This window comes from Spea bombifrons, chromosome 7, assembly GCF_027358695.1.
Source record: "Spea bombifrons isolate aSpeBom1 chromosome 7, aSpeBom1.2.pri, whole genome shotgun sequence".
In the NCBI taxonomy this organism is placed as follows: Eukaryota; Metazoa; Chordata; class Amphibia; order Anura; family Pelobatidae; genus Spea; species Spea bombifrons.
Window position 1 is genome coordinate 31,526,476 of NC_071093.1, and position 24,104 is coordinate 31,550,579.

The 24,104-nt window shown below is 36.7% G+C and overlaps 2 protein-coding genes across 2 annotated transcripts in view; one reads left to right on the forward strand and one right to left on the reverse strand.

Moving 5' to 3' along the window:
• Positions 1-14,199, forward strand: part of COL3A1 (collagen type III alpha 1 chain) — a 49,455-nt gene extending 35,256 nt beyond the window's left edge. The window contains exons 19-51 of the mRNA XM_053471794.1: positions 164-217; positions 308-415; positions 1,173-1,226; positions 1,326-1,424; positions 1,701-1,754; positions 1,879-1,977; positions 2,092-2,145; positions 2,242-2,295; positions 2,551-2,604; positions 3,157-3,210; positions 3,681-3,725; positions 4,262-4,360; positions 4,520-4,627; positions 4,721-4,774; positions 5,360-5,413; positions 6,009-6,062; positions 6,455-6,508; positions 7,328-7,435; positions 7,525-7,578; positions 7,681-7,734; positions 8,009-8,170; positions 8,270-8,377; positions 8,833-8,940; positions 9,705-9,758; positions 9,843-9,950; positions 10,098-10,151; positions 10,265-10,372; positions 10,834-10,887; positions 11,163-11,270; positions 11,551-11,842; positions 12,131-12,318; positions 12,426-12,668; positions 13,325-14,199. Of these exons, the coding sequence (XP_053327769.1) occupies positions 164-217; positions 308-415; positions 1,173-1,226; positions 1,326-1,424; positions 1,701-1,754; positions 1,879-1,977; positions 2,092-2,145; positions 2,242-2,295; positions 2,551-2,604; positions 3,157-3,210; positions 3,681-3,725; positions 4,262-4,360; positions 4,520-4,627; positions 4,721-4,774; positions 5,360-5,413; positions 6,009-6,062; positions 6,455-6,508; positions 7,328-7,435; positions 7,525-7,578; positions 7,681-7,734; positions 8,009-8,170; positions 8,270-8,377; positions 8,833-8,940; positions 9,705-9,758; positions 9,843-9,950; positions 10,098-10,151; positions 10,265-10,372; positions 10,834-10,887; positions 11,163-11,270; positions 11,551-11,842; positions 12,131-12,318; positions 12,426-12,668; positions 13,325-13,471 (3,102 nt within the window). The 3' untranslated portion in view covers positions 13,472-14,199. The remainder of the gene's footprint in view (positions 1-163; positions 218-307; positions 416-1,172; positions 1,227-1,325; positions 1,425-1,700; positions 1,755-1,878; positions 1,978-2,091; positions 2,146-2,241; positions 2,296-2,550; positions 2,605-3,156; positions 3,211-3,680; positions 3,726-4,261; positions 4,361-4,519; positions 4,628-4,720; positions 4,775-5,359; positions 5,414-6,008; positions 6,063-6,454; positions 6,509-7,327; positions 7,436-7,524; positions 7,579-7,680; positions 7,735-8,008; positions 8,171-8,269; positions 8,378-8,832; positions 8,941-9,704; positions 9,759-9,842; positions 9,951-10,097; positions 10,152-10,264; positions 10,373-10,833; positions 10,888-11,162; positions 11,271-11,550; positions 11,843-12,130; positions 12,319-12,425; positions 12,669-13,324) is intronic.
• Positions 14,200-20,918: 6,719 nt separating this feature from the next.
• Positions 20,919-24,104, reverse strand: part of COL5A2 (collagen type V alpha 2 chain) — a 63,678-nt gene continuing 60,492 nt past the window's right edge. The window contains exons 52-54 of the mRNA XM_053472219.1: positions 23,675-23,865; positions 22,634-22,873; positions 20,919-22,197 (exon numbers count right to left, since the gene is read on the reverse strand). Of these exons, the coding sequence (XP_053328194.1) occupies positions 22,051-22,197; positions 22,634-22,873; positions 23,675-23,865 (578 nt within the window). The 3' untranslated portion in view covers positions 20,919-22,050. The remainder of the gene's footprint in view (positions 22,198-22,633; positions 22,874-23,674; positions 23,866-24,104) is intronic.

Genomic DNA, 24,104 nt, shown 5'->3' on the forward strand with positions numbered 1-24,104 from the left:
CTAAACATTCCAGGGCTGATTTTCATCCCCAATTTGTTCCTGTTAGTGACTATTTTTTTAGAGTTTTGAATCCAAAATGTAATGTTTAGACTCATATATGTGTGTCTATAAATACATCTATACTTTATATTTATGATTTTAATACATATCTGCATATTTCTAGGGTGAACCTGGCAAAGATGGTGGTAAAGGAGAACCTGGTCAAAGAGGAGAGCGCGTAAGTTGATCACTAGAAAGCATAGCATTGCCAAATAATAAATTTAAATTGAATTTCAATTACATTTAAATCATTCTTATTAATTGTTAGGGAGAATCTGGACCCCCAGGTGCCCCTGGACCTGCCGGTGAGGAAGGCAAGAAGGGAACCAATGGTGAACCAGGCACTAACGGATTACCAGGAACACCAGGAGAAAGAGTGAGTAAAATCAAGACTTACCTGAAGTAGATAATATGAACATGGACATTTCACTGAAATAAATGCTTATTTTTAAGCATTTGGTTGTGCAAATTCCACCATATTGTACAAAACAGCTGATTGAGCCATTCGTTTAGTTGGTATAGTAATAAAAACACTTTACAGATTGTACCAAGATCACTTTTTATATATTAACTATTGTCCATTGACTGATATAGTCTGCCCCTCAACATTTTGTTAAGTAGATGCATTGCAAAATGTATGTATGAATCCATCAAGTACTAATTTAATAAAACTGCACTCAGTTTGTTAGTTAATATTTTTAGACAATTGCAGCTGTCTGTGTCATAATAGCCCAACTCATTTTACTCATAATTTCTTGTTAATTTAACTTCAAGGAAAGAAAAATATTTCCTTTCTCTTGTACAACACATCTGCTTGTTCATTAGAATGGAGGATGCACTTAGTGAAACTCTTCCATTGGGTAGAAAAGGAGTATCATCGTGTGCTTGCATATCTCCACTGAAACATATTTGTGTCTATCTGTACACTTTATATGATCTTGCAGAGCAATTTATGACTAACAATTCTTGATAACAAAAAATAACAATTTAATAAAATGCAATAAAATTTATTTTGGAAAAAAAAGAAAAGGGGTATCATAGACTGTTCACATTCACCTGAACACTTTTTATCATATTCCTACTTGTTGCATGATGATTGTATTTCCCTAAAACCTGCCTTGTTTATTTTTTAGGGTACCCCAGGTTTCCGTGGACCACCAGGTAGCAACGGAATCCCCGGTGAAAAGGTATGTTTTTTTTATTCAATATATAATTCTAAAAGCAACATTATTATTTTATTATTATTTGTGATCTTTGTGTACATTTACATATTAAAATGTATGTAGGGACCTCCTGGAGAACGTGGGTTACCAGGTCAAGCTGGTCAAAGAGGAAATCCTGGTGAACCCGGAAGAGATGGTGGACCTGGTTTGCCTGGCATGAGAGTAAGAAACATTGCTTTATATCTTAGATTCATCTGTATCTGACTGATAAATCTACATTCATAGTGTCAAATTTTGGCTATCATTATTTGAGCAGGTGATATGTTGGGGTGACCAGATGCGTTACCATAAATAAGTAGCTTTCATTGTGTAAAGTAAAAAAAAATGATGTCACTGGTTCCAGATTTCCTTAGAGTAACGACATGCTGATCATTCACTATGGTATACATCTTGAATAAAGATCAAATAGGGTAACATTTTTCCTTTTTTAAATTTTAGGGTTCTACAGGTAGCCCTGGTGCCCCAGGATCTGATGGCAAACCAGGACCACAAGTAAGTAAGACAAGATTAAAGGATACAGCTTACAGTGCGTGGCATTTATTGTACGTTGTAGTCTATGCAACAGGCCAATACATTAGATCATATTCTAATTAATTACATTTTGTAATCATTTAAGGGTCCCTCTGGAGAATCTGGTCGTCCTGGTTCTCAAGGGCCACCTGGTCCAAGAGGACAACCCGGTGTCATGGGATTCCCAGGACCTAAGGGTAATGAGGTAGGTGATTTATAACATATAGTTCGTAAATTAACATTGTTCATACACAGTAACAGATTTTGAAGTTGAATTACACTCTTTATCACAATAGCACTGTTTTTCTTTTTTACATAGGGCCAACCTGGTAAGAATGGAGAAAAAGGAAATCCTGGATCACCTGGAACACAGGTAATATGTTTCATGATTTTAAACATGTAACTTATTTCCTTCATGTTTTTGTACAATAATAATTAATATAAGATGTTATTGGTTTTTTTTTACCAGGGACTTCCTGGAAAGAGTGGTGAGCCAGGTGCACAGGGTCCTCCTGGAGTAGCAGTAAGTTATTATACTAAAAATATTTTCTTTCAATATATTATTCTATAAATATCAGAATTTAAGTGATTGTATGAATTATGTATGTATATGGAAGCACAACAATTCCCCCCATATATATATAAGTCTTCTGAGGACATTATGACAATTAAATGATGCAAAAAATAGATAGATAGATAGATAGATAGATGATAGATAGATAGATAGATAGATAGATGTATACTGTGTGTTGTAAAGAACGTTGTTCAATATTCATAGGGTCCTGCAGGCGAAAGAGGAGAACCAGGAGCAACCGGACCTCCAGGATTCCAGGTACTATCTCAATACGTATGTTTGATCTATAAAGTCATCCAGGACAGACAAAGTAGACTATGAAGTATCACAGGACATTAGAAGTACATTAAGCAACGTCACATTGCCTTCCTGACCCAAGTAAATTAAATAAAGATAGCTGTTTTCTCCTAATTATCAAGGTTCATGATACTGCTGAGGATTTTGTTGCATAGCATATATGATCAATTTAATTCATTTAAAGTTTTAGTTTTAGTCATGGACAATACATAATAATAATAATTATTATTATTATTATACTTTATTTATAAAGCGTCGACAGATTCCGCAGCGCTGTACAAGGTAACATTTTTACAGATAACGACAAGTATATAAGTCACATTTGGTGATATGCAAGGCCCATGTATGTCCTGTGTATCTTTGCACACATAATGTAGCTACATCAAGTATTAGAGTTTTAGACCATGTACAGTATTTTAATAGGGAAGGGAGCAGTGTGCCTTTACACGTTTCAGAGAAAACGTTCTGTTTTTTTTATTTTTATTTAAAAGCATTACTTTCTTTTTCACATAGGGTCTTCCTGGAACTGCTGGACCCCCTGGTGAAAACGGAAAACCCGGTGAAGCTGTGAGTTCATCATTAGACAGAATTGATTAACTTGCATCATGGTGTTATGGAAGGCCATTGGATGGATAGTGTAGCATGTTAAGGAAATGCATATTAAGATTTCTAATTTGGAGTGTCTTATGAATGCCATCAAAATGTTTAAGTTTAGTAAATGTCAAGGCTCCAGCAACAACGTTTTTAACACCAATCTAAAATACTACCGGTATGTTAGCAAATTGAAAGGTATGGTGGCTGTACAGGCAAGATTAACAGACCCTCATGAAGATACAGGAAAGGTCCATGAACCTATATATTTAGAACAGTAACATCAAAACATTGTATAACTAACAATTTTAGTTTGCCATGACGAGTACAGCATAAAAAGTGAAAGATTTTTCATGGGTTTTTGCTTTTTTATATCCATGTCAATTTTATGTGGCGTTTTTGTTTACAATATAATGCTTAAGTGAAACATATTTTTTTCCCTTAAGGGTCCAAAAGGTGAGGGTGGTGTCCCAGGAACCCCAGGAGGAAAAGTGAGTATTAAAAGGCTAAAACCTTCTTGCTGGAAAATTAAGTTCCACCCATTGACAGTATGGACAGTGCAATTTGGTAATGAACATACACTCATCCTTAGTAGTCTAGTGTTGAAAGCTTAGGTCTACATGCATTTATATCTCTCTAGTAACAGCTCCCACAGTCTTTTTCTATAACTCTAGACCATTATTCATGCACAGCCTATGGGGAAACCATTGCTTGCATAGACATCTTGCACCCTCCTGCCCATATAAAAGTAGACCGTTTCAGGAGATTTTCTATACTCCCTGAAATGCCCATATCTGTGTGTTCCATGCCATATTCCAGAGCAATATTTTTAAAGGAATCACACCTTCTTTGGAGTGCTCACAAGCAAGCTAGGTTTTTCTAATGCTAGGTTGTCACACAACAAACCTTAGAACAAATCCTAGTTTTCTGCCTATTTGTAGTCCTAAACATTCATATTTATGTTTGCTTATAACAAGTTAATAAACACCATTCTATGTTCTATGATAACCAATTCCTTTTTTAAAAGGGTGAAAATGGTGCCCCTGGTGAAAGAGGAGCACAAGGTACACCAGGAGCTCCGGGTCTTAGAGGTTCTGCTGGTCCCCCTGGTCCAGATGGTGCTAAGGTAAACATATTATTTAATATTTTATTTAAATGTAATTCTACTTCTTCTTATTCAATGTTATGGTATGATAAAATGAACCAAGCGCAAATATAGTTGGCAGTATACATTTGTCAAAATTGTTATGGTGTTTGAAGGTAATCTCTAGATTAACCATTTTAGGGTCCTGCTGGTCCTCCTGGTCCTGCTGGTTCCATGGGTCCACCTGGTCTTCAAGGAATGCCTGGAGAGAGAGGAGGCTTTGGAAATCCTGGTCCCAAGGGTGAAAAGGTCAGTGTTTATTTTCAGACCTTAATTGGCGCTAAAAACACTTGATTAGCTTTATATTTCTTAACAATACATTTGTAATGCTTTATTTCCTAGGGAGAGGCTGGCGGTAAAGGAGATGATGGATCCCCTGGTAAAGATGGAAGTAGAGTAAGTATTTTCCATAACTGTGTATGGTGCAGACATTATCCTTTTTTATTAAAAAAAAAGTGCAAGTACAACAATATTAGTTAATTCTTCTGCCAGGGGGTCAAAATCTTGTCTTTTTTATAAAGTCCTGATTTGTCATTCATTTTATGAAAGCAAACCAAAATCATGACATCAATTGTCCATATGGAGTTCAACATTTCCAAGATAACTGCATCAATTTAAATAAAGGGGGAAAAAAAACTTTTTTAAGCAAACTCTAATTTTCAATTTTCCATAGGCAGTCAGAATACACACTGGAATAACATATTTTAAATTACAATGTGTACTCATAAGTCCACTTTCTTACTTAAAAGCTGTTCAATTTATTCTTATAAGTCTTCCCAGAACTTGTAGTCACCCCCTACATGGTTAATGCACTACAGAGCCATACGGCCCTTACTGTGAAGAATATCCAGTAATTTGATCCTTTAATAAATGGCCTTTTTGGCTTGATATATTAAATGGACATAATGCTTCTATAAACTGTATTTTCGTTTTTACTGTCTATAATAACAATTTGACTCATGGTTTGCTCTGTATTTTCAGGGTCCTGCAGGTCCCATTGGGCCACCTGGTCCTGCCGGTCCAGCTGGTGACAAGGTATGATATATTTATTAATGCGTGTGCTTTATACATTATTACTTATCCAATGGGCCACTGAGGTGGTAAATAACCACCAATATCTTGGAAAGGCCTGCGGTGGCTCCAGATAATGTTTTTCACACAGTTTAATGTGGCCTTATAGTAAACATTACTTTTGACATAGATTTGATAACAAATGACAACATCTTAACACTCTTGTAATATGAGTTGCGGAAGTAACCAAAAGAAGTAGCCATGTCAAGTAAAATGTATTTCTCTAATATACTGAAGTACGGAAGACTATCTAAACTTACTATTGCAGTCATGCTATTGCTTTTTTAAATAGTGTCTTGTAATGTATGTATTTATAACATTCATAGCTATTAGGCAATGTTAGCCCTTAATAAATACAAATGATTAACTATTTTGGATAAAGATTGTATATATATTTTCCAATCAAAAGACCAACAGATGCTTATAATAGTATATATATCCATTATACACAGTAGGCTAATAACCAAAATAGCATAAGTTCTTTTGATATAAGAGGATGATTTTAAGAGGATGATAATGCTGATAATTACCATTATTAACATATTCTTGTATTTTGCAGGGTGATAGTGGTCCAGCTGGTCCTCCAGGCCCCGTTGGTGCACGTGGTGGTCCTGTAAGTATCATATTAACGTCTCATTATATTGAAGAAATAACACTCACACTTTAGAGCTGGGTATAATACCAGAATCCTATTTAACTATTTACGATGAACGACAATCACATAAAGCACATGTACCTTTAGCAATCAATCAAGCCAATAATAATACATCAGCATGCATTGGCACATATATATCCACTAAGTTCAACTTTATCTGCATCCATTCTTTTCTACAAGGCAACCAAAATATCAACCAAAAAGCACTGCTATTTTGTATTAAAATAACAATATTTTTCTGGCACGCCTTTGTGTTTTCAAATAAATTACATTAATTCAAATTAAAATTCCTATTCCTTTTTTTTGTTTGTAAATATGTGTGAATCATAAATTCCGATTTCCGATTTTAGGGTGAGCGTGGAGAAGGTGGTCCCCCTGGTCCTGCTGGCTTCCCTGGAGCCCCTGTAAGTACTGTACTGAAAAGTTAGAATCTAAAGTAATATCCCCTTTGCACAGAATGACCAAAATAGATTAAATCAATTTCAATTTGTTTGCTTTACTTTGCACTTAATTTTTTGTTTTGACCTGTGACGTTTTACCTTCGGTATCTCTTTTAATCTTTGGTACATATAACCTGGTTGTTTTAGTCATGCTGTATCTCGGCTAAGACTATTGGGTCAAAATATTTCCTGCAAGTAGTTAATGTTAGAAATGAAGATGCAGTATTTTAGAGTTTTGTGTTCTTATTTATTTGTTGTAGTCCTTCTGCTGCTTTGTACCCTTGTCCTTAAACGCATAGCTGGGTGCATACCACAACCTTTTATGTCAGTAAGATGTCTTAATTCATTTTTGTAGATGATGCCATCTTGGACTTGTATCATTTCTAAAAGTATGAGGCATATGTAATATTAAGATTGCCTTTGATATAGGCCATTAACCAACTAAAGCACACATTTCAATCAGACATAGCTTCGTGAGGCTTCATAAGGATCCAATAGAGTTGAAATGTAAATTGTCCATGTGGTGGAAAAAGGCCAATTATTTCTTAGTAGAGTTGTGGTGGGCTTTGTATCTGTCTTTGCAATAGGTTGCTCAAAGTCCTAACTATCCAAATCAGACACTGACAGTATAACAAGTAATATGAATACTAAATAACCATTGCATTTTAATACATGTATGTTTTAACTGCCTGGACTACAATAACCATTCAAACCTAAGGGGTAATAATTGAGTTGTATTGAACCTGGATACCTCTATATATACTTAAATATGGTTTCATACAGGGTCAAAATGGAGAACCTGGAGCCAAAGGAGAGAAAGGTGGTCCTGGTGAAAGAGGAGAGGCTGGTCCTCCAGGTGTTGCTGGTCCACAAGGTGGATCTGGGCCTGCTGTAAGTATTACATTGCCCTTATTGTATCACCTGAAGTAAATGTGAGTTACTCGCCATGATAAACCTAATGCTTTGTGTTTCTTTTCCAGGGTAACCCTGGCCCTCAAGGAGGAAAAGGCGATCGTGGTGCCCCTGGCTCACCTGTGAGTTTTCCTTCTAGAATTTCTGTTTGTTTACTACAAATGCTCATATAATCAATAATATCTAGACTATCTTAAAATTCTGATTTCTTTTTACACATATAGGGTGCAGCTGGCTTTCCTGGTGCTCGTGGTTTGCCTGGCCCTCCAGGAAGCAACGTAAGTACATCTTAGTTATTAAAATACACAATTTAAACTCAGAGCATGTGAGTAAGCAGATACAGTAAATGTTAAATTACTTACAATTAAAATATATACATATGAATGTAAAGATATGTTCAAAAGTGTGTCTTGCTAAACTCAATAAGCTATTCATATTTGCAGTTATTGTTTAGGTTTCTGTGACAATCATTAGTTGCCACATAAGGTTTTAAAGGTTTTTTGTCTTATGTCAACCTTCCTGTGATGTCTTCACAATCTTTTATTTTTATAGGGCAATGCAGGTCCTCCAGGTTCTCCAGGCGGACCAGGAAAAGATGGTCCCCCAGGCCCAGCTGGTAGTGTTGGTGCCCCAGGCAGCCCTGGAGGAGCAGGTCCAAAAGGTGAACCGGGTCAACCAGGAGAAAGAGGATCTCCCGGTAACCGCGGAGAACCAGTGAGTGCACTTTAAAATACATCACCCGAGCAACATACCTGTGTTATTTTAAGACTTCTTGTGTTAAATATAAATTTGATAACCTTTTGTTGCTTACAGGGTGCCCCAGGTCCTTCAGGTATTTCTGGCCCAGCTGGTACTCGTGGTATTGTAGGATTACCTGGAATGCAAGGAAGACCAGGTACTCCTGGCATTCCTGGCCCTAAGGTATTGTATTCTGACACTTTTACTGTATTTGTCAGTTAATTAGTATCCACTACCATTTTACTGCTTTATATGTTGTTTGCTCGTTTTCATTTTTTCTGAAATGTCTAATGATGATAGAAATGCATATAGCATGTAGGTATAAACATATAGATATTGATCCATATAGAGGTCAAAACATCACTATTTTATGATCTATTCGAGACACACAGTATTGTTCATAACAGTTTGCATCATAAATCAGCTTTTTTGTTATTGTATAAATTATAATATTATAGAAATAAATAAGACCTACAAAACCAAGCAGATGAATTTGCATAATGTTGGTGTATTGAAGTCTGCACCACAGAATGAAACACAATATAACATTGTTATTGATTTACCTTAGATATATTTAAAATGTTGCATGATATAGAGATTTGTATATTATAGTAATATAGTACATATCTGATGTATAGGGTGAAGATGGAAAGTCTGGCTCAAATGGATCTCCTGGTGACCGTGGTTCTCCTGGTCCAGCTGGTCCAGCTGGTCTCAACGGTGCACCTGGTGAAGCTGGAAGAGATGTAAGTGAATCCACTACATTCTATCAAGAAGCATTTTGTTTAGGTCACATTTGTATTGAGATGTTATTACATGCTGAACATAATTGCTGTGATTAGGAACAGGATTGTGCCAATGTGCCACTCACATATCTCATACTTGGTGGCAAGTGAACCGCCTGTCCAAGATCACTAAAAATCCTGTGTACAGAGGGTCCAACTTCTTGGATGTTTGAATGTACATGAGCCACTTCTATAATAAATTGAAGCATTTTCATTTTAGTGTGAAACAGAGAATGCTGTTAATCAGTCAATGACAAATTGATAGGGTCTCTCACAGTGTAAAGAGTATGCGATAATGCCTTTGGGTAGAGATCGATACATAGAGCAAGCATTATGCTTTGCTAACCATGTGTACAGTAGTGAAACAAAGTTACAGTCCCTGCATGCTGCATGTTGTCAGATCAGCTTGCCAGAATGCAGAACTGTGATGTAACACGTATCCCTACCTCCCGTCAAAGCTCCCAAAAACACAGACACATATATTTTTAGAATCCAAAAAGGTGTTGTATTTTTGTAAATGGAAATTTTGTCCGTTGATTGTATTTTCTAACACTCAAAAGGTAAATCAGTTGTTCTCTAATAATAATTCTCACAGGTGCTATAGTTTTGAGATAACATTTGAATAGGCCTAGAACGTGTTAACTAGCTAAAACAAAGGTGGAAAATGATCTGTTTCAGGATTGTGCAATTTATTTAAAAGTTATTATATTATATCATTATCTTAGGGCAATCCTGGTAGTGATGGTTCACCTGGGCGTGATGGATCTCCTGGTCCTAAAGTAAGTATTCAGTTTTATTTTCTCTTTTAATCAATTGGTGCTCGTGCATTGCTTTATTTTTCTTCTGTTTTTTTTTTTTAATAGGGTGATCGAGGTGAAGGTGGTTCTCCTGGTGCTCCTGGATCTCCAGGTCACCCCGGCGCTCCAGGTCCTGCTGGCCCAGCTGGCAAGTCAGGAGATAGAGGAGAGACTGTAAGTGAATGATTTTGTGGTCTTAAATGTCGATCCGCCTAGCATTTTATTTACTAGAATATAACTTTACATCCCCTGAAAATGTTGCTGACATTTCTGATGAATATTTTTGTGTTCATTTTGTAATTTTACATTTCTTTTATTTAGGGTCCAGCTGGCTCACCTGGTGCCCCTGGTCCTGCTGGTGCTCGTGGTCCATCTGTAAGTTTTCAAAGAGTATACCTGAAAAGTAGTAATTCCTAATATGATAGACAATACTATTATATTTTTTTGATGTCCTGGTTAAGCATGCATTTTTTGGTTGCTAATCTTAGGGTCCTCAAGGTCCACGTGGTGACAAGGGAGAAGCTGGTGAACGTGGTACCAATGGAATTAAAGGCCACAGAGGTTTCCCAGGAAATCCTGGTCTTCCAGGTCCTCCTGTAAGTACTTACATTTTTTGAGGCACTTTAAGGCCAACAGCCAATAGATCATATGTTCCCCAGTTTGAGGCTAATAATTTCTGTTTATAAAGGTGTAGGGGCAACATGCAAACTGTCAAGTGCTATGCTGAATGAAATCTTTAAACCAGTTATTTCAGCCATTATGGTAACACTTGGATTCATCTTTTGCCTAGGAAGAATAAGAGTACCTCTTCCTGTAATGCATAAACATAAAAGTCATTGCCACAATAATTTAAATACATGTTAAACCGTACACAAAGGATATCATATCCAACATTATTCTGAGCTACATTTTGTTAAAATATTTTAAATTATTAAATCTAAAAGGTTGCCACTTCTAAAGCTAGAAACCATATTGTAATTGAGAGAGAATAAGTACATCTCTTTTACCATGAATATATGATTTACTTGTAGTTTGATATGATTTTGTTTCATACTAGGGTGCTTCTGGAGAACAAGGTACTGCTGGAAGTCCAGGTCCTCTTGGTCCCAGGGTAGGTATAATATTATATTGCTTGTCATGATGGCACTTTTATTATGTCAAATAGAGATATGTATTACTATAACATAGGACATATCTGAAAATTATTGTGCAAAGAATAAGAGATGTGGAGTAGAAATTAAAAAATACCTTGCATTAAAATTTGGACAATTCGTTAATCGGTCAATGATGTGAACAATATATAGCATTTATCTGGATTTAGCTAGATTGAAAAGGTGTTTGATGAATAGGAATGGATGTACAAGTAATACATGTCTTCTGTTTTAGGGTCCACCAGGCCCAAGCGGTCCTCAAGGAAAGGATGGTACTAGTGGATATCCAGGACCCATGGGCCCACCAGGTCCTCGTGGTAGCAGAGGAGAAACTGGTCCAGAGGTAAATATATGCAGTTACAATTATGCCTTAAATCTGTTCCATTAGATAGTTTACTTATCCTAGGACGTCCACGATATATATATATTAATTAAGATTAATGAATGGTTTATCAAAGCTGATTTGTCCTGGAGGGTCTTAGTAACATCAATAAGGAGAGTGAATATTTTTTCAAAGAGACAGATTTGTAAACTCTAGATTTGCTAATGAGTTTACCAACATGAAATGTTTCACACCTTTACAAAATGTACGAATTTTGATGATTTTTCCATTCAATGTTTAGGGAGCATCTGGTCAACCTGGACCTCCTGGACAACCTGGTCAACCTGGACCACCTGGCCCTTGTTGTGACGGTGGTGCTGCTGGACTAGGTTCCTCATTTGAAAAAGGACCTGCTGGAGCTCCATACTATGGTGATCAACCACTCGATGGGGCTTTAAGTGCTTCTGAGATAATGTCTTCATTGAAATCAATCAACAGCCAAATAGAAAACATCATCAGCCCTGATGGCTCTAGAAAGAATCCAGCACGTAACTGCCGTGATCTCAAGTTCTGTCATCCAGAGTTTAAGAGTGGTAAGTACATTCACAAATACATAAAGACATTTTGGTAACACCATGAATAAAAATACTTTTGGTATTCTATTTTACTACCAAACAATAAAATAACCTTTAGTTTGTGACACTGGCATTGGTCAGGTAATCTTTAACGTAGAGCCACGCACTATTTGTCGTAAAATGTCTTGCTAAGTATATTATTTTATTGAAGAACTGTTATCTACATACACAACAACAGACGTACAAATGAAACACACTTGGGTTTAATTGTGGCATTCATGGCTGCTATCCTGTGTTTTTCTGTAGGAGAATATTGGATTGATCCCAACCAAGGGTGCAAAATGGACGCCATTAAAGTCTTCTGCAATATGGAAACTGGTGAAACCTGTGTAAATGCAAATCCAAGCAGTGTTCCACGTAAGAACTGGTTCACTAGCTCTGGAAATGAGAGGAAACATGTCTGGTTTGGAGAGTCTATGAATGGTGGCTTCCAGGTAGGTAAAACATAGAATGTAGATTCTGTTTTAATATCGATCATACATTATCCCTGCTTCGAATTTGAGTAATAATAATAATAATAATAATGTAATCCACTTTTTAGTTTGGCTATGGAGATTCAGAGCTCCCAGAAGATGTTTCCGAAGTCCAGATAGCATTCCTCAGAATTCTGTCTAGCAGAGCCTCTCAGAACATCACTTACCACTGCAAGAACAGCATCGCCTATATGGATGGCCAGAATGGAAACGTAAAGAAGGCTTTGAAATTCATGAGCTCCACCGAAAGCGAACTGAAGGCTGAAGGAAACAGTAAATTCACGTACACAGTTTTAGAGGATGGTTGCACTGTAAGTATATTGCATATTGAAAGATTAATTATGCAACTCGAACCCATCTTATTCCAATCAAGAGACAAAAAGTGTACTCTCCCACCTATAGTAAATGTCCTAAAAGCACCCTCTGAGTTTTACTAAATACATAGAATTACCAAAAAGCTACAATTAAAAATAAATAAATAAGCAAACTGTTTACAAACATCACACCATGTAGGCAATGTAGGCACTTGAATTGGGGGCTGAGATGGCGGGAAGCACTACTCCAGGAGAGACCTAGTTTGCTTGGGAGGCTAGGAACTGTATGGCTAGCCCTAACTTATTTTTTTCTTGTCTTAATGTAATTTGTTTTATTGCATCTGTTTAGTAGACCTCCTATTCAATGTATGCTCTCAAGCACAAGCTTTCTAAACAACATTGGAGACAAAAATACTTCACAGATGCCATATTCAGCAGCACAACTTGTTACCCAACATAAAAGGAGAACAGTTTAGGCATGTCATGTAAAAATTAAAATTAATTGCATTAAAACATAACCACATTATATATAATTAAAGATACGAACTTAATCAGACTTTTTAAAGCTAATAATTGCTCGTGAACTCTTAAGATATGCTTGAATGCAATATACGCTTCTGGCTTATAACAATTTTGCTTTCATTTCTTTGCAGAGACACACAGGTGAATGGAGCAAAACAGTCTTTGAATACAGAACACGCAAGACAATGAGGTTACCAATCTTAGATATCGCACCCATGGATGTCGGTGGACCAGATCAAGAATTCGGTGTTGACGTTGGCCCTGTATGCTTCTTGTAATTTCGGAATATTATTCTTTCTAAAACCACAGCAAATGATGTGCACTCCATTCGTGCCCCTATTTTTCTAATTTTGTCACCTTCTAGAGGCAGAAAAACTGTACTCTAGTTATTTATTTCCAACCAACGAGGAAAAAAAAAACGATAACTAGATGGAAAAGGGCTAAATGATTTTGTAATAACACAAACTAAATGCTTTTGCTTTATTTTTTCTACAAATTTCATATTTTGATGACATCTGGTGCTATAATATCCGTTAATGAAAACACTGTGTGATGTTTTTAAATGAGTTTTGGCCATTTCACAGAGCACTGATTATTCCAAAATATCAAACTCAACCATCTTTCTAACCAAGATGAAGTTCACATTAAAGAGAAAGAACTTCCCTGTTTCAACTACCTCATCATGGACAGAAAGTTGGATGAGTTTGATAGGTCAGAAAACTGACTGCATTGCAGTAAGCTAAGACAGTAAAACGCGTCAGGTTTCTGTGTAACGGTGTGATTTTATTGGATGTAACATCTCCAATTGATTCATCAAAGAAATTCAAATTATGCTTGGTGCTTATATAATTTCCTATCGTTGCTGGCCAAGACCACTAAAAAGTAGGGAAGTCAAAAGATCAGACATCATGGTGCTAAATGCTAACATGTTTCCATTGTAAAACTACAAACCAAAGATGTATTGATTGTACAAAAAAATAAAAATTAAAAAAAAAATCACAAAAAATGTCTCCTGTCCATCATTATTGTTGGGGGGTTTCTCTTCTGACTGTAAATCTAAAAACAAAATTACCACGATCAAAAATATGGAAACAATATTCTTCAGCCTTGTCTTTTGTTTTTTTTACTGTTTCTTTATAATAAAAGAAGTATGACATTCATCTTCCATATTGATATTATTGTTATTTTTTCATAGGACTATATTGTCTATGACCCTTTAACAAAATTTAGCTTAAGTGCAAAGGACAAGTCTGGTATAAAATGATAGTAGTGGAGAATTAGCATGAATTACAGTATCTCACAAAAGTGAGTACACCACTCACATTTTTGTAAATATTTTATTATATCTTTTCATGTGACAATACTAAAGAAATTATGCTCTGCTACAATGTAAAGTAGTGAGTGTACAGCCTGTATAACAGTGTAAATTTGTTTTACCCATCAAAATAACTCAACACAAAGCCATTAATGTCTAAACCTTGGAAACAAAAGTGAGTACACCCCTAAGTCTCTAGATTGTAAGCAGGGCTCTCTCCACCCAATGTATCGGTTTGTCTTAGTCTGTCAATTCTTGTCTTGTCATATCCCTTGAATCTATGTATTGTATGAGGCGCTGCATAAACTGTTGGCGCTATATAAATAAAAGATAATAATAATATGTGGAAATGTCCAAATCCATTACAAAAAAATACTGCCGTTTTTCTGAAGTAATACTGAAGTTTTTTGGACATGAAAAAACTGCAATACTGCACTTTTACTGCAGTTTTACTGCATTTGTACTTCACTGTACTGCAGTTGTACTGCAGTTATTTTTGTAAGGAAGTACAAATGCAATAAAGCTACAGTACTTTAAAGTACAACTGTAGGTTTGCAATATAAAAAAGTGCAGTAAATGTGCAGTAATACTGCAGTAAAAGTGCAGTAAATGTGCAGTAATACTGCAGTAAAACTGCAGTAAATGTGCGGTAATACTGCAGTAAAAGTGCAGTATTGCAGTTTTTTTCATGTCCAAAAAACTGCAGTATTACTTCAGAAAAAACTGCAGTAATTTTTCATAAGGAATTGGGCCCAATTAGCCATTTCCCCTCCCCGGTGTCATGTAACTCGTTAGCGTTACAAGGTCTCAGGTGTGAATGTGAAGCAGGTGCGTTAAATTTGGTGTTATCGCTCTCACACTCTGTCATACTGGTCACATACAGGCTTCGCCATGGTCGACCAAAGAAGTTGAGTGCATGTGCTCAGCGTCATATCCAGTGGTTGTCTTTGGGAAATAGACGTATGACTGCTGCCAGCATTGCTGCAGAGGTTGAAGGGGGGTGGTCAGCCTGTCAGTGCTCAGACCATACACCGCACACTGCATCAAATTGGTCTGCATGGCTGTCGTCCCAGAAGGAAGCCTCTTCTAAAGATGATGCACCAGAAAGCCAGCAAATAGTTTGCTGAAGCCAAGCAGACTAAGGACATGAATTACTGGAACCATGTCCTGTGGTCCGATAAGACCAAGATAAACTTATTTGGCTCAGATGGTGTCAGGCGTGTGTGGCGGCAACTAGGTGAGGAGTACAAAGACAAGTGTGTCTTGCCTACAGTCAAGCGTGGTGGTGGGAGTGTCATGGTCTGGGCCTGCATGAGTGCTGCCGGCACTGGGGAGCTACAGTTCATTGAGGGAACCAGGAATGCCAACATGTACTGTGACATACTGAAGCAGCGCATGATCCCCTCCCTTCGGAGACTGGGCTGCAGGGCAGTATTTCAACATGATAACGACCCCAAACACCCCTCCAAGATGACCACTGCCTTGCTAAAAAAGCTGAGGGTAAAGGTGATGGACTGGCCAGGAATGTCTCCAGACCTAAACCCTATTGAGAATCTGTGGGGCATCCTCAAACAGAAGTTGGTGGAGCGCAAGGTCTCTAACATCCACCAGCTCCGTGATGTCGTCATGGAGGAGTGGAAGAGGACTCCGTTGGCAACCTGTGAAACTCCATGACCAAGAGGGTTAAGGTAGTGCTGGAAAATAATGGTGGCCACACAAAGTATTGACATTTTGGGCCCAATTTGGACATTTCCACTTAGGGCTGTGTGTTGAGCTATTTTGTTTACACTGTTATACAGGCTGTACACTCACTACTTTACATTGTAGCTGAGTGTCATTTCTTCAGTGTTGTCACATGAAAAGATATAATAAAATATTTACAAAAATGTGAGGGGTTTACTATTTTTGTGAGATACTGTATTATTATTTATTGTTTTATTTAGCGCCATCATATTCTGCAGCCCTGGACAATGGGTAAAACAGGACATAACAGAAACTGGAAGCTATCAATTGCATTGAAATAATGCTCTCCAATGATATTTAATTAGCCAATGAAGGTGTCTCCTGGACCAAAATTCCACACTTATTGGTGCAGGTAAAACCCTGAGGTGCCCAAAGCTTTTGTTGCTAGAGGTGCATGAGCAGTCCGGTAAAACAATCCAGATGGTATCCAGGAAGTGGATCTGAACTTCCTGCTTGGGTTGACTCTAGGGTTGCAATGAAATCTTTCCTGGTCGTGAGAAATTTATATCCCCTGGGTAGGCCTTTGGGAGAAGCAGAATATTTTGCAGCTCTGATATCACATAAAAATAAATTTAAAACATACTGTAATACAAGTGATAGATGTTTCACATTCGGCTTTCTGTAATGTTTTTCTTACAGATGTCCGCTGGGACATTTGGGAACTATGAACATTTCCCCAAAACATCATGCATTAAATTGAATATCCACCTCAGTCACATGCTACATGCTGTCACTTACACAAGTCCAGGTGATGGACAAGCCCCTTTATAATGCCAGGCATAGCAGCTGCCTAGGGGTAAAAACTGTAGGGGTCAACAAGAGACACAAGGCTAGAGATGAACACTAGTAGTATTTGATTCAGTTTGTACGCTATGTGACCGGGTTCTGTTAATTTACCATAGGAAGCAGAACTCAGATCCATTGTTTAAAAAATGTTTTATTGAAGCCCTTAAGTTTTGGTGAGTGAAAAAAGATACCCGTTCCAAAACATGTCAGAAGGGCATGTTTGGCACCAGGTCCCCTTCTTGTTTTCTTCGATAGGCTTTTTATTGGACTAACATTTCATTGTAAGTACAGTACAAGCTTTTGGGAGTATAAACCTCCCTTGAAAAGCAATAGTAACATTTAAGTGAGACATGGGCAGCAGTACAGAGGTTAAAGAGAATGATAGAGGCTGATAAGGTACAGGTCACAGCAGTTTAAGGTGGTCTTAACTTACTTTAGCCGGTGGGAGAAGAATTTGGAGGGGCAAGGGGAGTGAGGGTGATAATCGAGTTGTTGAAACAAAAAATGTATACCCATTTTTAGACAAACAAAGTGAGGCCTGTTAAATGAGGAAAATGCACGAATTAGAATAAAATCAAGCAAATATCAAAAGGAGTTCTCTTGATGTGACAGGGTTATATCAATACTAAATATTTTAAATACATAAAAACATGTTTAGAGTGCTAAAAAAAAACCCACAGTGCAAACATGAAAAGGTCATAAGAAGCCCCAGCTCTTTAGGCTGGTGTGATAACATCCATATGTAATGCAATGATGACAGCATAGAAATTGAACTTGATGGCAAATAAGAATCATTTGGCCAATCTAGTCTGCCCATTTTTCCTGATTTAAGACTCTTAATCAGTCATTGATCTTGTCTTAGATTCAGTACAGCTACACACACTGTTTTTTCCAACATTTTCCAATATCATCATTATCTAAGTGTTTTAGTGGGGTTTTTTTGTTTGTTTTACTGAATGAGCCACAATGTAATGTTTAAACCAACATATTTATTGTATCAACTCTTAGCTGCTGTTTATATTGCTTCCCGAGTCATCTGACATCATATCATGTAATCTGACCCTTATTAATATGCATTACAGAATCAATTCAGCACATGTACTTTTCAATAGACAGTTATTTTCATGTTTGTTAGTTATTAGATTAGAGTTCTCAGAGATTGCAAGATCACTTTTATTCGAGTTACTTACTTTCAGTTGTAAATTACCTTTTTAAGTTGCTTCATTAGAGACTCACTTTTGGAGACGATAAATGTCAGGTTATTCATTTCCTGTGGGATCAGCATCCATATTCTGTGTCCAGGTGATGGGCTGGTTAAAAAATGGCACCCCACTGGTGCAATTTGTATGCTAGCTACGTTAACGCACATGCTACAGCAACACGTTGCAGAACCATATTTAACCATCCTTTAGGGTTACATATCAGCTATTTTTTCCAGGGCGCATCTCATTTTTAAACATCACTGACTCACCTAGAGTGCCACCCTGCATTATGGGGAATATATATAGAATTAATTAATTGATTCCATTCTGTGAGTATATAGACTCTACATACTGCAGGGAAGCACAGTAGGTGGTGGTCATAAACATGTAAAAATTAGATATATCCTGGAAAAAAATGGCCAATATGGCAGCCCTATACTCAGCAAACAGTTGTCGTTTTGGCTTTGTGTTGTTTTGTTGTTGCTCTGGTTTGTTTATTGGATTTGCTATTGTTTGCCTTTTGCCTACTGTCACTGGGATTGTTTTGTTTGACACTCAACACCTTTGGTTGTCCTAACACTGAGACAGATCAGTGTACACAACACATTGTTTACCATTTATATAAATACCAATTGTTTTGCATTTTTCAGTTTTAATTACATTTCTTAAAGGAGGTTCTAGAAATAAATGAATATACATGATCAGCCATAACATTTTGACCACTTGCCTAATATGATGTAGATCCCCCTCTTGCAGCCAAATGAGCCCTGACCCATCGAGTCATGGACTCCACTAGACCTCTGAAGTTGTGCTGTGGTATCTGGCACCAAGATGTTAGCAGCAGATCCTTTAAGTCCTGTAAGTTGTGAGGTGGGGCCCCCATATATGCATCCTGGTGCCATGTGAGCAATGTACACACACCCAGCCACGTGATGTAAAAGAAAACATGATTCATCAGACCAGGCCATCTACTTCCATTGCTCCATGGTCCAGTTCTTATGCTCACATGCCCATTGTAGATGCTTTCACCATAGGACAGGGGTCAGCATGGGCACCCTGACTGGTCTGCGGCTATGCAGCCTCATACGCAATAAACTGCAAAGCACTGCGTGTTCTGACACCTTTGTATCAGAACTAGCAATTTGAGTTACAGTAGCTTGTTTGCTGGATTTGACCACATGGGTCAGAATTCTCCCCACACGTGCATCAATGAGCCTTGGCCGCCAATGACCCTGTCGCTGATACTCCGCTTTTCCTTCCTTGGACCACTTTTGATAGGTACTGACCACTGGAGACACTGTGGGAACAGTCCACAAGAGATGCAGTTTTCGAGATGTTCTGACCCAGTCCTCTAGCCATCAAAATTTGGCCTTTGTCAAAGTCGCTCAGATATCAATTTGGCCCTTGTCAACGTCGCCTAATATATTTCAACAACTGACAGGTGCCATAATAACAAGATTATCAGTGTTATTTACTTCACGTGTCAGTGGTCATAATGTGATGATGTATTGATATGGGAATATATTCCTCCATTTATTGGATATATGTGTTGATGTTAGTACAAGGTAGATAAACTGATGAGCTTCATTGTATTTGTTTCATTGGAGGGGATTATGTTCTGTTGTTGTTCTTGTATCATCTTCTTCTTCGTTCTCTTAAACCTGGTTTCTACATATTTTTTTATTTTTGTATATTACATTTAATCTTTTCCATCACTGCTGGGGGATAATTTTTCAGTTCGTTATAGACGATGGCCCTAGTGAATCCCTCACTACTGCAGGAAGAGCTTGGCTCTGAAGGAGGACAAGCAATAACGAAACGAGGATGTCTCCAAAAAAAGCCAAGCAGTGCACACCCTCGGCAACAAACCAACAGAATAAATCAATGAACTCTGGCAAAACAATATTGGTGTGTTGTCATGGTTTATCAATGTAATCTGTTAGCCTGTATAATGCAAATTTAAATCAGTAAGACTTTCTCAGTCTCCTTAACCATTGAAATGTACGTTATAGGGCCAGCTGAGCAGTTCTTGCTGGAGAAGCTTGCCTTTATTGGCCCTTCATTATAAATAGTGAAGAAAACCTTCTGCTAGCGCTCCCTTTAGTGAAATCTAAATTATTGAATAAATGTTATTTAGTATTAGTGAAGTGTAGGAAAGGGTTGAAGGACCAAAATTACCCCTAACAAACATTAAATAAATGTGATGATAGAACAAATTAAAGATATTCCTGGTAGGGTTAATGAGCAATAACAATAGTATCTCAGCATAAAGTCCAACGCTGGTCTCCTAATATAGTTTTCCCATCATAAGGGAAATGAGATTAGTTTTACATTTTACCTTAAGGAATTCCATAGCCGTTGCCAAACAAGAAGCATGTATTTTAATTAAACGCTTTGCATATACATGAGTAAAGCTATGTGTATGATTTCTATAGTGTTTTAATTTCCCCATTTTTAACCAAAAGTGCAGCATTCTAGTTATTTGTTAGAGTGCAATGGGTCACGTTAGTAAGTTAACTGGTCGCAAGAAGACATCTTCCAACAAACTGACGCATGACAGCAAATCCTAGATATATTACACCCACTTAATGAAAAATAATTTCCTAGGCCCAATTAGCAAGATGCCATGTATATTTCATCATATGTTCCACCACGGTTAAACTGAACTTTAAACAATAATTTCATTTAGGGGCAGCTGTATTTTTTATTTATTCAGGATATCACAAAAGGAATTTTTAGCACCATTAAACATGCACACTGCCTCAACCCTTATTCTCTGATTAACAACAAAAGTGTAGCACCTTTTTAAAATCTAACAGGAAATAAAACATTTGTATGCATCCCAGCATCAAGAGATGAGGTAGCTTATGCTAAGAAATGTTGGATCCTTTTGCACCTGATGACTAAACTTTGTAAATATTGTTTTTTTTTTTTATACTGTACATAATGGTTTGTAACTAAATCAAATCCCTTTAACATATACAAACTACATGTGTAAAACGGTTTAAAATTAAATATTGTAAATTGAGGAAAATAAATATTTTCTTCTGTTTTACTCTCAAGAAATTAGCCCGATGTTATTTTCAAGATGGATAAACGTCAAAGTAAATAGAGGGAACAAATGATGAGCACGTTTTAAAAAAAAAACTGAATACAGATTGAAATGAAACAAGATTTAAATAGGGACTTTTTAGATACTTATGATTCAATGTTGCTGGTATTGTAGTCTACATTTATAATTAGGATTATTGGCATTTAATACCAATGCAATGTGACAGCTTGGTAAGTCCCTGAAATGGGTCAATAATATAATGCATTTTTAAAAAATGTGAATTCACAAACATCTCTCAAATTATTTCCAATTAATAATTTCAGTTAATTTCAAAGCTTTATGAACTGCCCCCAACAAGTTATGTAGCATTGGTTCATCCAGTGACACTAGATGACATGCTATGCTACATATGAAATACAAATTTTATTCACCAATGGTTTTGGCTTTTACTCTTGAACATCAAAAAAATATTAGTTGGGTATAGTTGGTTTACTATACAATTCTGGGCATGAAATTAATCTACTCTGATATCAAGAGCAAGTACAGGTGAAGAATAAAAAGTGTTGGTCCGTCAAACTGGATTAAAGACAATTAAAATAAATACTTTGGAAGAAGGCCTGACAATTGAAAAAAATAAAAAAAAATGGAAAATAAATGAACACTGTATGTACAGTGCTGGTGCTTTGCCAGCTATGCGTTTTCAAGAGTCTCAGGATGAACTTCAGTCAGTTTAAGTTCTTAAGTCATCTTGTTGATGGTTTACAAAAAGCAAACTGGCCCAATCTCAACTCCAAACTCTTGGTCTGTACCACCAACGTCCACAGGGGCAATATCGATAATGGGTAGACGTGCCACTTTCTGGGTCCTGTATTCAAAGACGGTCTTCCCAACGTTTCCATTACGTTTCTGCAAATAAATAGACAAATGTATTACTTGACTAATAAATTAATCTTCGGCTGTCAGTGAAGCAGCAACAGAAATGAAGTGTAACTCAGTAGATACACATAGTTTTCATAGTTTACAGTAGGCGATGAAAATAAATGTTGGGTTTTATCAGACAAGCCAACAATAGTTTAAAGGTTTATGAGCACTTTAAAATATGCATTCTCTTGTGAGCTGGGTCTGGCAAAATTCACAATCTAGAATTAGTTTTAACGATACTAAACTGCAAAGTTGATAACTCCACTGACACTGCATATACAATCAGATATATTAAATATATCTCAGAGGAAATTCAAACAAGAAAATGAAAATGTGGTTTTCTTCCATTTTGCCTTTAAAAGGACATATATTGACAAAGCACAATATTTAGTACAGCCAATAAAATCTGCATTTAACTTACCGAACAAGTGTCTTCCAGAACTGTATATCTGAATCGGCTATTCCCCTCTGCTCTGATATCTAGATCATTAGCACCTTTAAGTATAACAGCTTTTTTCAGGTTTTGATTTTTCTCATCCAGGTAGCCTATTGCATTTTTACAGTAATAGGTAATATTTTGGGAAGCTTCCTTGGACAGAAGGCGTAGGAAAGTCATTTGGGTGACAGCTGTATTTGGTGAGTCAGTTTCTCCATAGACAAACTATATGGACAAAAAATAATTATTTCAGTTTCAGTCATTTATGATGTACATTATCTTATTATTGAGTATTTCAAGGTATAGGGGGTAAAGCTAGAGCATAGAACAACCAATCTTAACATAATACAATAAATCATCTAAGTAATGACTGCACTTGTAATACTTTAAATAGAATACATAAAAGCCATGAGATTGGGAAGCCATTGGTATTGCCTTAATTTTTGCATTAATGACCCTAACTGCGGCTGAAGGTAGCAAAGATGATAAAGCATACGTAGCTACTCAACACAGATCAAACTGAGTGTAACATAAATATCCTAAAACCTGTAAAACTGATAAGTCATTGAACTAGAATATTTCATAAAGAGGTCTATGTGCTTATAGGGATACAAATGACCGTTTGATTCCTCCTATAGTCTTCTTTAACTATTATATCTAAATGCGCATGTACATTCAATTATTGTATTGAATCATTCTATGTACTTGTGCATTCAGATAAAACAGTGCATTTACTTAACCACAAATTTACAAGAGCAATGAAACCTTTTAAATGTTTAACTTCGCTGAGCCCTGTAAACATCTCCCACAAAAAGCACTAGGTTGGCCTCCATAACACATAGTTAAATCTAGAAGATGACTTTAAAAAAATCACATTAATAGCATTGTACATGGCCAGCTCTAACCCTTTTGCAGAAGATGCTCACTGGAGTTGGTATGGATCCGCCACAGGAGCAATATATAGAATTTCCACCAATTTCTATCTAGTGTCCACTTGTGTGATTATTAAAAGCATGCATGACTTACTTGCGCTCCTTTGTTCATATCGACACCGTACCATATGGGCTTGAAGTTGTCGACTCCTTTGCCTGTCCACCATGTTTTGCGCGGTATCTTTGAAGGGTTAGCAGATATGCATGTCTCTCCAGTTCCCATATTACAATAAACCTTAATGGCATCTTCTGCACAGCCTTGATTAGGATCTATCCAGTATTCTCCTATACACAAGACATATCCATATTATAGTCTGTTACTATAAGAGTTATAGGTCTTGAAATCGTATCCTAATGTCATCTTAATTTACTATATAATGTATATTTTGAACAAATGGCTTATTTATTATTTTCTTTTTGTACCTTTTTTTCTTTTTTTAGTGCTCAAATGAACCAATAGGACTAATTACGTCCTACAGAAAGTTTTCCTGTTGTTAAACATGCTTATTGTGAGGTATTTTTAC